The following is a 16,411-nucleotide window of genomic DNA, read 5'->3' on the forward strand; positions in this document are numbered from 1 at the left end:
ACAAATATTAAATAATATATATTGCAAATAAACTAACAATAACTAACGTACGGACCTGTGGCTGAGCCCATGTGTGGGTCCGAGACGTGTGTGATAGAGAATCGTGAGACCATAAAACGGTTCAGTGCTACAGCTGCGGGTTTGGGGGCATCAGGACTGTTGGAGGTGGGCGTGGCTGAGGACCAGGGCTCAGGGATGGTGTCTGGTGAAGATGGGCGTGGCTCAAATGAAAGCTTGTCTCCCCACTGGCAATCCCCACCTGAAAAACAGCCAATCACAGTTACCGTATGGCATGCTATGAACAATCAGTGTGGCAAATAGAGTAGCATTTATTCTGTGTAGGGTTTTATGTCCCTGACAAACGCACCCTCTTCTGAGTTGTTTGCATCTGTTTCTTCAGAAACATGAACTGTTTCACAGGCTTCAGCCTCCGATTCAGGGTCAGGCTGCAGCTGGTGGTCAGAGATGTTTCCCTCTAAAGAGTCCTGCCCACTGGACTCTGTTCCTGTGGAGAAGGCGAAGTCCGCCAGCTCTCCCGTGGGACTCTCCTGGAAGTCATAAACACATTCAGTTGATTTAATATCAAATCATTAATAGACAGACAATGCACACTGCACAACTTTTCCCCCGTCATACCTGGTCAAAAAGGAACACCGTAACATCGTCAAAGAAGGACACCGCTTTCTTCTTCCTCTCTAACTCGTCACAGAAGGACTGGGTGAGTAGGGTGGGCATCTTCAGGAGACTGCGGAGGTGTCTCGCCCTGCTGCAGTCGCTCACCACCACTGGGACTGTGGTGAAATCGTCCTCGCTCTCCTCGCTGTCTTCGTCTTGGATGTTGTAGGTCCTCAGCTCTTCGTCGGACTCGCTGTCGTCAGAGTCGTCCTCGTCCTCCGCCTCCTCCAGCGGCGCCCTCACGTCTTCCCCGCACAGCTCCAGCAGCGATGAGGAAGTGGACAGATCAGCGGGGCCGTTGGATTCTTCGCACAAACTGTCCTGCGAGTCGCATTCCTCTGCATCTATGTCCTCGAAATCGTCTTCGTTTATCCTCGCGCCCTCTCTTCTGTCCTCCGTCTCGTCCTTGACGTGATTGAATTCGGGCAGCTCCTCCTCCTCCGTGGATCCATCGCCGTTTTCTTTTTCCTCCTCATCTCTGCAGTCGATGGTGGAGTCTGAGCTCAATGACTGGACAGGAGAGCAATCCTCTTCTCGCCTGTTCCCCTCCTCGCGGTTGGCCGAGGCCTCCTGGACGGTGGAAGAAGGTTCGGACACGATGGAGGAGCTGAGCTCTGAGGACGGCTCCTCTCCTGAGTGCTCCGTCTCCAGACCCAGGTCGTCGTCCGCGGGCGCCGACTCTTTGGTCAGGCAGCCGCCCATCTGTGGGGGAAACGGGGACAGCATGGACAACCCAGGAGCGGGAAGGGGATGGGGGGAACTAGGGTCGGCCGCCGAAAGATTCACCACAACGCAGCTTTTGATGTGTCTCAGACTTGTTAAGTGTTCCTCGTTACTGAACTGCCTTTTGACAGGATTGTCATCTCTGACAGAGTTTAATTTCTCAGCGTGGAAGCCGTGGTTAGCCGGACCTGCGAAGAAGCCGGTGCCTTCCTCTCGAGGGCTCCTCTCATTTTCAGCATCGTAATCTGAGAAATAGGCCGAGTCCCTGTACGGGCTCTTATCAGTCAAGCACTTTAACTGTAGCTCTGAGCTGTTGCTGGACGCGCAGACAACTTGGCCTAAACCCACCTGCAGGACAAGTTCGGCTTCTCCACCCAGCCTGGGGCTCCTCTCGCCACCCCGAGGATCTCCAAGCTCTTTAAAGATGAATTCTGGAGACTCATTGTTCTCCGTGTCGTAACCGCTGTCCAGGGATTTGGGCAAAATGGGGGTGTTAAAGGGGTCGGGGCTGAAGGCCTGGTCACAGGGGCTTGTTATTGATGAGGACATGTTCAGCGTGTCTACAGAGTCGGGGGTTCCCTCTTGATTCTTAAACGGGCTCAGCTCTTCCTCCTCTACCTCGGCGTAATCTAGATTGAAGTCAGCAAAGATACCTGATGTAATATCTGTAATGTCATCGTCATCATCCTCACTGTAGTCGCCGAGCTCAGGCAGGCTAATGCTGGACTCTCTGACCCGCATTTTACCATCCAGCGCTATGCCACTATCTGAGGTCTCTGGATAGTTTAGCCTCTTGTCTCCCGGAACAACGGATATTCCTGTTGAGACCCCCTCCCACATGTTACTTCTCTGCTTTTCTGACAAAGCTCCTGCTTGACCAGCCTGAGGATCCTTGAAAGAGGACGGGGACTTTGTGTAGCTTGTGTCAGGTATCATCTTAGGCTCAGAGTACAGTCTCTGTTTTTCACATTTCCCTTCCGCTCTTCCACCTTCTGTGCCTTTGGAATTAATACTCGAGGTGTTACAAGAATCAGTGTTTCTTAGATTTTCTGCGGTTACATTCCTCTCCATCTGAGCGGCGGCTTCCTCTCCTTCTTTGTGACATAGGTGAATGTAGGAACTGAATTCAGTGGGCTCGCTAGCAGCGTTGCGACCAGCATCCCCTCCCTCCGCCTCCAGGATGCCCGAGGACGTGGAGCTGTGGAAGGTTCTGGTAGTGGCCTTGGTTAGAGACCATAAATCTGTTGTGTTGGAATGAGCAGCGTATTGAAGGTCTAGATAGCCGTCGTTCCCGATGCCTGTCTGTCTGCTGTCGAAGCTCAGGCTGTTATTGTTGGCTGAATGGTTTGAGGTCCAGTTAGTGGCGTCTCCCTCGGAGAAAAGGTCGTCCTCAATCTCTTCACCTCTCCGCTGGCCCACCAGCAGGCCGTCGTCCGTCCCTACATCGATGCTAATGTGGTTAACAATGGGTAGTGTCTTTCTGAGGGGACCCATCATGTTATGGCAGCTTTCGCCGACTGCATCACGGCCTGTGCTCGCTTCAAGGTAGGGGTCGCAAAAGCCTAAGCTGGGGCTGCTCACCGCTTGCGACAAGCTGCGTGTGTTTTCTAAACGCCCCACTGGGTGGACCAGGTTTGATCTGGACTCTGGTGATGTGTCCAGCTCAGACAGACAGGACTGGCGGCATGTCTTGTACGCTGAAGACTGCTCACAGTAGATTGTGCCATCTTGATTGGATGAGAAGCAGTTGCGGGAGTGGCCTAGCTTTACAGGGCTGGTGCTGGATGTCTGACGTAGCAGCGGCTCCATGGTTAGTTGAACAGTGGGGCTTGAATCAGAGTCGTAGGCAGTTGATTTTAAGTTGTCAGCCGTGGACCAGTAGGCATGGGGCTGCGCTATGGAGGAACCGGTCCGACTCTCAGAGGACAACCTGCTGTTACTGGCCTCCATCCCTGGGCTGTAGTCGACCACGCTGTCATCCAGGTTAATGTTACACTCTACCGGCTCCTCTATGCGAATGTAGTACTCGCTGCTGACCGAGGGGCTGTGGGCACTCAACACTGGGACCACACCTGGGTGTTCAGGTTCATAATAGGACGGGGATATGCCTGAGGTCAGGCTGTCGTTCTTGCAGCTTCCTTTGCTTGAATAGTAAATATCCTGGTAGTGTGGGTTCCCCTGGCCCAGCGGCCCACTGGTGGAGGAGGAGCAGTACGGCTGCTCGGATCTGGCCTGCTCCCACTTGTACTCAAAGTTCAGACCGTGGCTGGTCTCCGTGACCGTCAGAAGGTCGTCCCCCGTGTCGGAGTGGAAGCTGTCAGAGAAGTGTTCCAGGAGGGGGAAGGAGGACGACGCAGAGGAGGCCAGCTCCACTGCCTGGGTGTGGTCTGCCCCAGGGGCATCGGCCGGTGCAGGGGTCGGAGTCAGGACAAGGGCTGTGTGGGATGCGGCTATGTGGGAGGTACTACCGAGGAGGTTGGGTCTCAAAGCATTCCAGCGTTGCTCAAAGTCTTCCTCCGCCTCGCTGGAACCTTTGGCACACAGGTATGTGACCAGAAGGTGAACTTCCTCACTACTGGGCCTCAGCTCTGGCTGCAGCCAGCAGAACTGCATCACCTCATACCTGGAGGGAAGGGAGAGAGAGAAAAAAAACAGCTTATCAGACTCCTTACGTTGAATGCACAGTGAAATGCTTAATAAGATCTGTTTTTTATTATTTAGAGAAAAAGAGGAATGGGTAGAAGTTAAAGAACTGATTCCAGGTGAACAATAAGACAATATAAAAGAGAAGTGTTGAAGTCAGCGCTTTCTACAGTAGCAACACCTAGCACTGGGTTACTGCACTAGCCAATAACACAGAGTATATGAAAGAGGTGCAGTGCAGCTGCTGACATAGTTAGAAGATGTTTATGTTCCTTCGTGTGTGTGTGTGTGTGTGTGTGTGTGTGTGTGTGTGTGTGTGTGTGTTTTGTGTTCATATCAACCACATTTAATTTAGTGGGAAACAATTTTGAAAAATAAATAAATAAAAGTCATATTTGGCTGCCTTCCCAGGTTAAGATGAATGCGGTGATTCGACTCTGGTCGATGCCAAGGGATCATAAAGAATAGGAAGCACATTGATCAGCTGCTCTGGCTGGCAAAGAAAAAAAATTGCTACAGTGGAAAGGTGCACCGCCATAAGAGGAAACTGATTTTTAAAACCAGGGCATAGTGACTGGTTAGAAATTAAATGGTCAGTAAGACTTGAAGCCCTATTAAAGTCAAAATGTATCTCATATATGGCATCCTGAACATCAGTTTGTGTGCATGTGTATGTGCAGTAAGTCTCCCCAAGTGTGTGGGCAGGCAACTAAGTCTCACCAGCGCTCAGCCAGGGGGAATTGGAGATGTGGTTTGGGTAGTTTTATCTGCTGCTCCTTCACAGCATATGTCAGCACCTGTCTGTCAGAGTAGTGTCTGTACGGCTGGTTCCCCAACTCAAACAGCTCCCACATAGTAACCCCTAATGACCTGCAACAAGGAAAGAAAACATTCAGTCTTAGATATGGCCAAGTTCCAACCAAGCTGCTCACTTCATAAACTTAAAGTGTCTTTTTTTCTTATATATTTCAATGATAGGATAACTATAAACTTTTTCTCTACATGTATAAATCTAAATAAATAAACAGATAAGCATCCTAAATAAGCTTCTAGAAATGCAATTTTCACTCTTGGAATATCTCACCATATGTTGCTGCTTTTCGTTTGGTCAACAACCAGCAGGTTTCCATGGACTTCGTCTATGAGCTCAGGTGCAATCCAGCGCAGGGGCACCCAAATCTGGTCCTGTGTTACATAGTAGTCATCCTACAGAAGGAGAAGGAAAAAAATAGAGTACAGATAAGGTGAAAGGGTAAAATGCATTGATAAGAAATACTGGCGTTGTCAAAAGGCAGTCTGACCTTGTATCTGCTTTGAGAGAGGCCGTAGTCTCCGATCTTAACCGACATTTCTGAAGTTAGCAGGCAGTTTCGCAAGGCCAAGTCACTGTTGGAGGAAAGAAGCCCTGAGGTGAACCACTGTCTGCTTTAAATTTTAAAATGCTGCACCCAATCAGTGTGTTATGTGCTGGATAGTGCACTGTAGTCACAATATGAATAAAAATAAAGTACAAAGCACAGTTTCATGTACTATTTCGTCTCACCTGACCATACACAGACAGACTAAAACTAAGCCACTTTGTTTAATCTCACCTCCTCCACAAACAGGGAGCGTTTGAGCCTGGCAGCCACTGACTGGTTGCTATGGCAGCTGCGGCACGGCTGAGAGACGTGGAAAGGGGCTCACCCCCGGCAACAAAATCACTGATGCTGGAGTTTGTGACAATTACTCAGGCAGCACCAGGATGTTGTTGCAGGGAGAGACCAGCAGGGGGCACGCAAACCATTCAGCCGGATTCTTCTTCCTTCCAAAAGGCATTAATGTATTGATGAAGGTAAACAGGAGCTGGTCTGACTCACATACTCTACCTGTGTATGAAGTTGTATTTGTGGAGGTGCAGGAGTCCTGAGGCAATGTCGCAAGCCATTCTCTGAAGGATCAAAGGGTCAGGAGTCTCAGAATCAGCCACCCGACAGCTGCGGAGGTAACTCTTCAGGTCGCCCTGAGAGGTGGAAGTGAAATGAATACGTGAGCTTGTGAATACTGCAAATACACACTGCGACGAGAGAGGAAATAATGAGGTGTTTGTGAAGGACTGAATGAACAAAACGTTTATCATTAAATTGTTTCCCACCAGTGGGCAGAACTCCATGACCAGCAGATACGGGGTAACCTCTGAGCACTGTGCCAGACACTGCAGGAGGGCGGGGTGCTGGAGGGTCCTGGCAGAGAGGAAACACAGGATTTGAGACGACAAAGGTTCTACACACAATAGATAATCAATCGTTGATGTGTTGTATAACATGTTGTGTCAAAATGTCATGAGAAAAAAGTATGATGAAGGTCATGTATTCTGTGGCTAATGTGGGCGGGACTAGATACTGTAAGCTTTTGCTTCTCCCGCTTTCCCTTTCGGCCATGTGTATTGTATTATTTAAACTAAGATGATGTGTGATGATGATTGATCTAACTGACATGCCCGAAATAAATAAAAATAAAAATAATTAGTTTTGCTGTGGTGCGTGATCTCTATGAACTGACCGGTACGGCTGCACCTCCTCCAGGAACTGCATCTGATCCTGGACACTGGCGCTGGCCTTCAGCTCCTTCACCACCACCTGGGTCGTGCTGAGGCCGGCGTTGACCTCGCCCAGCAGAACCTAAGGAGCACACAAGGTGGGGGGGGGGGGGAGGGTTAGCAGCGTGTATGGTACAGTAACTTGTAAGGAATCTACTGTGACTGTGAATTTCAACTCTTCCCCCCAAAGGGAATCAACACTCTGACACAAGTGCCAAAGATTAGCCTCGCTGCAATGAGATCATCATCATCACATTACCCTCGCATTCCACACAGAGTAGAAAGCATGTCGGCGTACAGTCGGTACAGTAAGGATAGACGCAGCTGCAACAATTAAAGCGAGTGATGATGGGAACAAAGGTGCTACTTCACACCCAAACACCACATGTGACTGTGTCTGTGTTTTAAAAAGGACTGGGGGGGAAAGAAAAATGCATGTCTTACCTTACCAAACCAGCCATGTCCGATGTCTTTTAGGTAGAGCAGACTATGGCGGCCAAGGTCCGATGATTTCAGCAGCTGGACTGAGTGGGAAGAAAGAATAAAGATGTAAAGATCACAGGAAAAAAATGAGCTGTTGTAACTGGACAGGAGTGATTAAGGGGGTTCATAAGTAAAATGGAAAGTTGGGAATTGTTTGCAGACGATGAATAAAAGAGAAGGGAAATTGCAAAGAGTTCCCTCTCAGCCAAACAGTAAATAGATATTTTTCTAAATAAAAAAAGCTGCATCAAGTAAAAATGAAAAATTGCCCTAAGACCAAAAAAACAAACAAACCTCAAACTTGTTACTTCCCAGCCGAGTTCAAAGAAGCTTACAGCCACCACACACTACTGTAATTCACTACACACACACACACACAGCACTGTTCTGCACATCATACCAAGTGGTTCACAAAACCAAATACCTCCTTGAATCCTCATGTTGCAAGAATGAAGGTGAAGATGGTGAGTGGAAAGTTGGTGGTGGTGATGATGATGAAGAAGACAACGGAGCAGTGGAGCGGCCAGCCACTCTGAACGCCGCGATGACGGAGACGGAGACCGAGTCCCAGATGAAGTACTGATTCAGAGTGTGAGAACCGAGAGCCCGTGGCCCCAGCCCCAACCCCGGACGCCTTAGCCTCATTGTGTGTATGTGAGAAAGAGCCCACGGTTGCATAGTGTGTGTATGTGAGTGTGTGTGTGTGTGTGTGTGTGAGAGAGAGAGAGACAGAGCGAGAGCCACGGCAGGATTTAACCCTCCGAGCCCTCGCGCAGCTGAACAAGCTCGCCACGCTGCCTCTCCCCCGTCTGCGCCGAGCTCATCCTCCCAACTGGGACACACAAACACACACATACTGTCCTCGTCCAGAGCTCTCCAGCTGTCAGGCAAACAGAGAAATCCCTGGTTCCTATACAGACTACGTTGAAACCTACAGTCAACAGAGCGAGAGAAAAAAAAAACCCTAACGCAGCTTCAAGTCGGTGGACCGATGGACCCGATCCGGCGATGGGGTCGAGACAGGAGTGACTCCAGACTCGAGGACGGTTTCTACCCTCGGGCGCTCTGAGATTTTCTGGTCATGTATCACGCCTGATGTGACCGTCACGCATGTCGGTAGTGTGCCGTCTGACGCGCCAGCTCTCTGTGCAGCTTCAAGACACTCAGTAGTGACATAAGGCCCACATAATGCCCCCCTGTCACCCAGGACAGCAGCATTCCTCAGCCAAACTGGACACAAACACTGCTCTGTCAGATGCAGAAAAAGACCTCTGTCATACACACTCACCACCCCTATCTGAAGCCCCCCCCCCCCCCCTTGCTCTTAGGTCCTGGTGCATGCCACCACCCTTCCCCTGTCTCTCCTCATTCTGTCACAGACCCCTCACTGTATTCGGCCCCATAATGCCATTCCTCCGCTGGTGCGTTCCACGGACGTTTCAGCTCGGCACTTATGCTCACCCACTGCCCGGCCGGGCCTAAATCGGAGCCATTGTTTGACTCGCTCACTCACACGCTCATGCTGCGTCTCCTGGTACTGCACAAAGTGTTCCCGCACACATAACGCGAAACTCTACATCCAGATACACACAAGTCCCATTCTCCACTGGAACACTGGGCAGATGTTGTCACGGTGATAACAGAACCACACTTCTCCACCACCACCACCACCACCACCAACCCCTCCCTGATAAAGAGAGAGAGAAATTAAGACGTGGTATTATTCCAAATGTGGAATGTGTGAGCGTGAGTGTGCATTCCCGTCCTACTCGTGGCATTCCCAGAGAAGATGGTAGGGTGCAGTGGGGTTGTGGGCCCATGGAATGACACACACACACACACACACGTACACACAAACGATCAACACACACTCACTTTGATGTGTTGAGCCTCTGTAGTGGGTTTGAAAGCTTTACATGACCTCTTGAATAAAAGATTAGAGCAACAAGTGAATAACAGGACATCCAGATCAATGGTAAATGTTGTGCTGTATGTTCATGTGTCTGTCTGAGCGATGCTTCTTGGCTCATATAGAATGCACCATTCATGGTTAGCGTATCAACTGCACAGCTGGTGTTTTTGTTCGACGTGCAATTACTAGGCTCATTTTCAAACATGTGTATGATAGTGTGGGGGTGGATGACTTACGACATACATGATCTTAATACGTATGGAGGAGCCCATGACCGTTTATTGATGTAATACTTGAAATATGAACACATGTCTGTTTCTTCTCTCCCGTCTCAGTCTTTTCTTATTTCCATACACTTATGATAATTTGACAGTAGCAAAGCAAATTGTAAAGGCTGCTTTTATTCAAATCCCCCCATTCACAATACATCCAATAGATACAACTGTGCGCATTCCGCACATGTAAAGGAGATAATATAAATGTTTTATTGCTTTTACAGACGCATGAGTAATAGCCCAGTCTCCCTCTGACTCAGTGAAAGGAGACATTCTCCCTCTTTCACCATCTCGTCTCTTTTCGCCATTTATCCATTCCTCACCCTGCAACACCTGGACCAATCATACAGCGGTAGCTATGGAGGACAGAGGGGAGGCTAGTGATTGGTTGTGAGACCGAGGCTGCCTTGTCCAATCATTACCGGAGCTCACATCCTGGGAGGCTGAGCCCCAACTCACCTCCCTTCTGGCTGAGCACAGTGCAGCACAGACAGCCAGTGAGTCATGCAAGGGAGAGGCACAGTGAGCACCCAGGATCTGGCTTACACACATACACACACACACACACACACACACCCCACATACATGCACATACACATTTTATAACAGGCTGGGTTTGAGAAAGAATGACCTGAAGAAAAAGACAACAACAGAGAAGTAACAACTTGTTTTAATAGACCCTGTTGGTGTGGCAGAAAATTACTCCTAAAGAGCTGGGAGTTAATATTGACACCTGGGATACAATGCGCAATAAAAAGAGAAGAGAAGAGAGAGGAGGAAGGGAAAAAGAGGAGAAAATAAACACACAGAGACGCAAAGCAGTAGGTCAGAGGGGAGGGAAGGAGGTTAAACTTAAAAACAAGACCAAGCAAATAAAGAATTATGTGTTTATGTTGCCGTGTAGTGTCTTACTGGATCTGCCAGGCTGCTTGGAGACAGGCAGGGAGACCTCGGTTAGGGGAAGGATGTAGACCTCGGGGCCATTCTGGGAGGAAGGCGAGGCCAGGGCGGAGAGATCTGCCTGGTACTCCTCTCCCTCGGTGTTTTCAAACTCCTGATGCAAAGACACAAGCTGGGATTAGTCATCCACTCGCAGCCAATCCTGCCACCGACACAGTGGGAGACAATGGTTCAACTGTGAGGGCATTCAGATGCACTGAGGCACGCCCACCTTCAAATATACATAAGTCATGTACAATGTAGGGTGTTTTGTGCGGGGGTCACTGCACAGACGCTGCGGGGGAGCACACTAATGCAGGCTGCTATTCAAACTGTACACAAAAAGCTTTCTTTCTTCCGTCTACTCTTTCCTCCTCACGTACACTTTCATATAAAAAAACAAGGCTTTTATTGTGAAAAATCAAAACAGAAAACAGTGAATACTTCATAGGTAAAATAAATAACAAAAATAACATCTTGTGGTGTTTATTTTAAGCCTTTCATTCTAATGCGGTATGCTAGTTTTAATGTTATCCAGCAAGTTGCACTGTTACACTGTGAGCACAAGTTTCTCCAGCTTCAAAGTTTTCTTTTTTTGTAGAGAACAACAGATATTATAATTTATTGCACATTGTGTTGCAAAAACTACACAAAATACCTGTTCTGGACAGTGATCAGTGATAATAAAAAGGGGCATTGTGACCAGAGCGTCTTTCTTCTTACAATATGTCATCATGTCGAATCTCCAGAAATGGCCTCTACTGTGTGCACTATAAAAAAAGATTCAGATATACTGTAACCTTTACAATATAAAGGTTAAATGTCCACTCTACTCTCAAATAAAAGTAGGAGAGAAAAGGAGCTGGACTCAACTATGCAGAATAAATTCAACCGTAGATTCAACCATCCCACCTCCTCACTGCCTCAACCACACCAAGATTAAAGAAGAAATGGAGAAACTGGAAACAGTGACCCTCTTGTTCCATCATCTATATGTCCTATATGCTTTTGTTTAGTCTGTCTGTTCTATCTTCACTACCCTTCTTTCTGTTCCCCATTTGATTTTGACTTTTTTGCTATACAGTTGACTGCAGTGTCCTTGCTTTCTAATTGTTGTGGCCCTAGAGAGCTCTGTCTCTATACGGCCTCATACAGTACTGTATATATAAATAGTGCTGATGCTGAACTAAAAGGTACATCATACAGCCTAGAGCATGTTATTTGTAATGTTCCTCATTAAAAGAAAGAGGCAGGTTTCAATACTTTGTATATATACCAGAGCAAAATCATGCATGGTCTTATATTTGATCTCTTCCTTTTTATGTAGCTGCGCCATTTTAGCATCTGTCCTCATTTGCCGACCGAATGAAACTATTCCAAACACACAGACACGTATCAACCCTGCAGCTATAAATGCAAAGAAAAAGCAGCAGAGTATGTGAGGGATACATATAGCCCAAGGAAACAGCATATGAACTGTAAGCCAGACAAATTGCATAATCTGCTGCATGAGGCAGATCACATGGTATATGTAGACTAGCAAGATCGGGGGGTTGAGTCAAACGCAAACTTCATAAACTCCCTTGAGACTTAAGGATTCTTACTTTCAATTATTACTGAATTATTGTAACACTTACATTTTCTTATCCCTAATTCTTTTCTCGGGAGCAGTATAACTTTTGTTCAGCAGCTGCACTGGTCCCAGCGCACCTTCAAATCCTCCAAGATTAAATTTCTCCTCAATTTCTTCTGTCATGGCGACTGTGTTTGAATTCCATTAATTCATATTGCTAAGGATTCGCAACACAATCCTCCTATTTTCCTGGAAGAAATTCCTGTGGGAGCCCTGGATTTTTAGTGTGCACATGTGTGCCTGTGCCTCGAACCACTGAAACAACACACACAATAGATTTCACTTTGCCGCCATTTCATGCAATTATAACCTATTTAAACATCAAATAAAATGTGTAATTCTACTAAAAATAGCTGCACCTCGTATAACATAATAATACCCAAGAAACACAGTACATTAACATTTAGAAAATTTGAATATGCTACTGTGTGTACTGCTGTTTCAATTTACAAATCACTGATTTTTTTTGCTAGAAATCCTGTTTTTTCTGGTGAAAAGGATGGGTAGTTTATCTCTCAGATACAACACTCTTAAAAAAATGACCTAGCGCAGAGCACAGGCACATGTTAATGTCATGTAATACTAAACACACCAAACCTCGCTGTCTTAAGGTTCACACAGATTCTCATTGCAGAAACAACTGTTAGTCACAACAGCAAGTCAGAACCAAATTTAACCTCAAGGGCATAATCCACAATGTCATACCTACACAAGGATTAATAGCAGCACAATAATAAGTGACTGAATGGGCTATACCAGGCTCTTAACCCTACAACACATTACAACAACATTAAAATAGTAACATCATCACTAACGCCGGGTATTTTTTTTACCAGATATAATATACCCATAAAAAAATATTTCTCATCAAAGTATATTAAAATACAACAATACATGGCAAATTGAACAACACTTCCTTAATTTTCCACTATACAATGTTTCACAAAATGAAAAAAGGTATCATGGTGAACCTACAAAAAAATGTGTGTTTTTTTTTTTTTTTAACAAAAACCTCCTTTAAAAAAAAACTAATGGAGCTGGGACTTTGTCCTTCAGACCACCCATGTGTGGGACATTTGAGACTTATTTGGTGGAGTTAAAAGAAAAAAGAAAAATTTTCAGCATCACCAGAAACAGATTTAATACAGATTTAATACATAAACACTAACGTTGGGTGAAATTCACCCGAACATGTGCCTGCTGAAAAAACTAAGGATGGGAGCAGGGTAACATGCCTACCTTCAATGATGTCAGTGAGCAGTATGAAGCTACCCAGGGACCCATAAAACTCAGACAACAGCAACATAATGAAAATTATGAAACAATATTTCATGGGTGAAAATCACCCGACGTTAGTGTTCTAGGGTTAACTATATATATTGTCATTGTACAACATGATATAACAGCACTGGGTCGGTGTTTAGCTCAGTTGGTAGAGCACCCACCCCATGTGTTGAGGCTACAGTTCTCACTGCAGGTGGCCCCGGTTCAAATCCTGCATCGAGCGGCCCTTTCCTGCGTGTCATTCCTCCCCCTCTCTGCCTCCCCGTTTCCTGTCTGTCTCTCGACTGTGCTTTCAATTAAAGGCCAAAAAGCCCCCCCAAAAATATACTTCATGATATAACAGCACTGCTTCTGACTAAAACACCGGAAGTGCAATGATAAGGGCATATGGAAAATCTTATACATCTGGGCCTTTGTTCTTTCCATGAAACATATCAGGTCTTTAAGTCAAAGCACCTCTTGATGCTCCCCTGAGTGTAACAATCTTGTTAGCTGTTTATATCACTGCTGCTATGTTGGGAAACCAGGCTGGCAGCAGTATTCTCACAAGGATTCAAGCCTCCATCCGTCCATCCATCCATCCATCCATCCATCCATCCATCCATCCATCCATCCATCCATCCATCCATCCATCCATCCATCCATCCATCCATCCATCATCCGTCCATCCATCCATCCATCAACTAATAAACTGTTACCCATAACAAGCTTATCACCCACTTGCAGCAGCAACAGAGGTAAAGAAAAGAGATGAAGTTAAGAAAACAGGAGGAATGAAAGACGATAAGAGGAAGAGAGTGGGCGTATTAATGTGAAGAATTTGAATGGCTGTATGTGTGCATCTGTGTATATTTAAGTGTCCAATGTGTCCATAGGAATGTGTGCATGTGTGTTTCTCATTCAGGAGAACCATCTGCCACACTCCTCAGAGTGAAGTGTGAAAGCATGCACCTGGCTGTGAGTCAGCACTGCATAGCTCCCCAGAGAGCCTTCAGTTTAGAAAACACTTAATATCCAGCCTCACCGCACTACACGCTCCAGTAAAAGCACCCGCGATGGAGAGGAATAATGAAGGTTTTCGGATGGCGCAGTGGTGCGATTTCTGCAGTGTCACACAAATGCACACCTTTATGAGTGAGCTGTTGAAGAACGAGCTGCATGGTGCCAGAGAGAGGGATGAAGAGAGTGAGCCATTTAGGCATTTAGTCTGTGATGTTAGCTGCCAAGCTAACAGAGCAAGATGGAGATTTGATAACGATTAAGATTAAAGATTGCAATACATCAGCCATTATACCAGCTTGTCTTGTCTCCAATTGCAACAAGCTATGATGAGACAACAAGCATTATATTTTAAGTCACAATTTGTACAATATAAAGAGTATTATTCTTTATTAGTCACCATGTGCTTTTGTAAACATTATATTGCCTTCAGTTAAGAAATCCTTCATTATGTCATTGGACTGGTGATCTGAAATAGCTTGTTTGCTAGCCTGTGGCAACAAAAATCACCATGCTTTTGAAAAGACCTGACTGTGGTAAATATAGTCATTGTATAGAGTTTTATTTATTATCATTATTATTATTATTATTATTATTATTATTATTATTATTATTATTGTTTTACTATTTGTGGCTTTGTGGTAATTTTCCTCTCTCATGGATTAGTGGTGTCATAGTATCAACCAGCGTTTGCTGTGTTAGACAAACATGATGTAATTGTTGTGTGATGCTCCTTTAGTGGCCAAAGCAGTCCCTCTATCACCGGTCTTTTCAAAGTAAAATGCAGACACAGACCAAAACTCCCACTGTTCCTGGAGGTTATTAAAATACACTTTCACATAATGAGGCAGAGGCGATGCAGCCTGGGACAGACAAAACATTGGCACACACACACACACACACACACACACACACACACACACACACACACACACACACACACACATACACTGCACACACAGAGGAAAAGTCCAGAAGTTGTTAATGATGCTTCTCTGTGCTGTGCTCATTAGTCACACTGTTATCCCTGCAGCATCTACCTACCACAGGCTGTTCCCACTGTTCAGTGTGAGCGCTGAAGCACGGTACCGGCTGACTCTCACCACCTATCTCAACAAGAAACAAGACGCTCTGCTCTGGTCTTGTTCTCTATATCTACACTCCCCTCTGCATGTCTCTAATCAATAAACAGCCAAACAAGATTTTCACTGATCTGCATAAGTGCAGAACAGAACAGACCCTGCTATTGAGTCGGGGCTGTGATCTAGTCTCTTGCTAAAATGGAGTTAGTATCATTAAAATGCATGACTGAAATGAAAATACGTTTTCATGCCAATGTGAGCAGCATGTTAATGGGAAACTTTTAACAACAAGGAGCAGCCAGTGGAGCAGCTCTCCTCCCTCTCCTTCTCCATATGCCCCCTGCCTGTGTCAGTCTCCATTGGCCCTCCTCAACTGCTCACTTCGGCGCTGATGTTTGACACAGCATGGCTGAGTCACGCTGCCTGCTGAGGGCAACACGGAGGCAATATGTGCCATGAGTATTAGTTGCATCACTTGCATACAAGAGGCAACAGAGACTTAAATATGAACAATATGTTAGAATCTATAAGTCTACTTTTATGATCCTATAATGTGTCCTAAGAAAGTGTTTCCTACAACAAGTTAGCTACAACTGTAAGTCCATTGATTGATTTGTTAATTGACATAAAAATCAATTGGCAAGTTGTTGGTTCTAGCTTCTCAAGTGTAAAGATTTACAGCTTTCCTGAGTCAAAGGTGAAAACAAAATCTATCTTTGGTATTGCTGTCATTTCAAGGTGACATTTAATTTAAAATATGGTTTATTGTTGCCCATAGGGAATACTCTGCTAATTAATCAGTAGGCTAATGGAAATAAGCCAGACATTTAAAAAACAGTTAAATAGTTAAATAAAACAGGCCTTCAGATATTATTGGATAAAAAAACAAAATAAAACAAAACACACAAGAGAAACATATTTCCATGCATCAGACAGGCTTATTTAAATTCAAAACTGGCAGACTAAAAACCTGTATTTTCCTGCCACACTCCCAGCAGGGGGCAGCAGTGAGCTCACCTTGAAGCCGATGTCTCCCTTCTTGCAGCAGAGGCAGGCCAGCATGAGGAAGACGAAGGTGAAGAGGCCAGAGAAGGAGACAGCTACCACCGCCAGGGACGAGGGCCATGACAGCTCGCTGAGCGGAGCCCCATCTGCCACAGTGGAAGATAACGCTAGTGTTAAAAG

General features: G+C 46.0%; 1 protein-coding gene across 4 annotated transcripts in view; it reads right to left on the minus strand.

Moving 5' to 3' along the window:
* aatka (apoptosis-associated tyrosine kinase a) overlaps positions 1–16,411 on the minus strand; it is a 32,286-nt gene that overhangs the window by 2,006 nt on the left and 13,869 nt on the right. For 3 of the 4 annotated variants that reach the window (XM_085784110.1, XM_085784109.1, XM_085784108.1), the window contains exons 3-14: positions 16,244–16,377; positions 10,202–10,343; positions 7,064–7,143; positions 6,583–6,701; positions 6,176–6,263; positions 5,910–6,043; positions 5,343–5,427; positions 5,126–5,247; positions 4,762–4,911; positions 637–4,021; positions 368–548; positions 56–259 (exon numbers count right to left, since the gene is read on the minus strand). In XM_085784110.1, the coding sequence (XP_085640236.1) occupies positions 56–259; positions 368–548; positions 637–4,021; positions 4,762–4,911; positions 5,126–5,247; positions 5,343–5,427; positions 5,910–6,043; positions 6,176–6,263; positions 6,583–6,701; positions 7,064–7,143; positions 10,202–10,343; positions 16,244–16,377 (4,824 nt within the window). Of the gene's footprint in view, positions 1–55; positions 260–367; positions 549–636; positions 4,022–4,761; positions 4,912–5,125; positions 5,248–5,342; positions 5,428–5,909; positions 6,044–6,175; positions 6,264–6,582; positions 6,702–7,063; positions 7,144–7,526; positions 8,641–10,201; positions 10,344–16,243; positions 16,378–16,411 lie in introns of those variants that run through there. The other variant, XM_085784111.1, reaches the window with a different exon arrangement.

Source organism: Trachurus japonicus, chromosome 8 (assembly GCF_045865225.1).
Source record: "Trachurus japonicus isolate A0001 chromosome 8, Traja_1.0".
NCBI classification, from domain to species: Eukaryota; Metazoa; Chordata; class Actinopteri; order Carangiformes; family Carangidae; genus Trachurus; species Trachurus japonicus.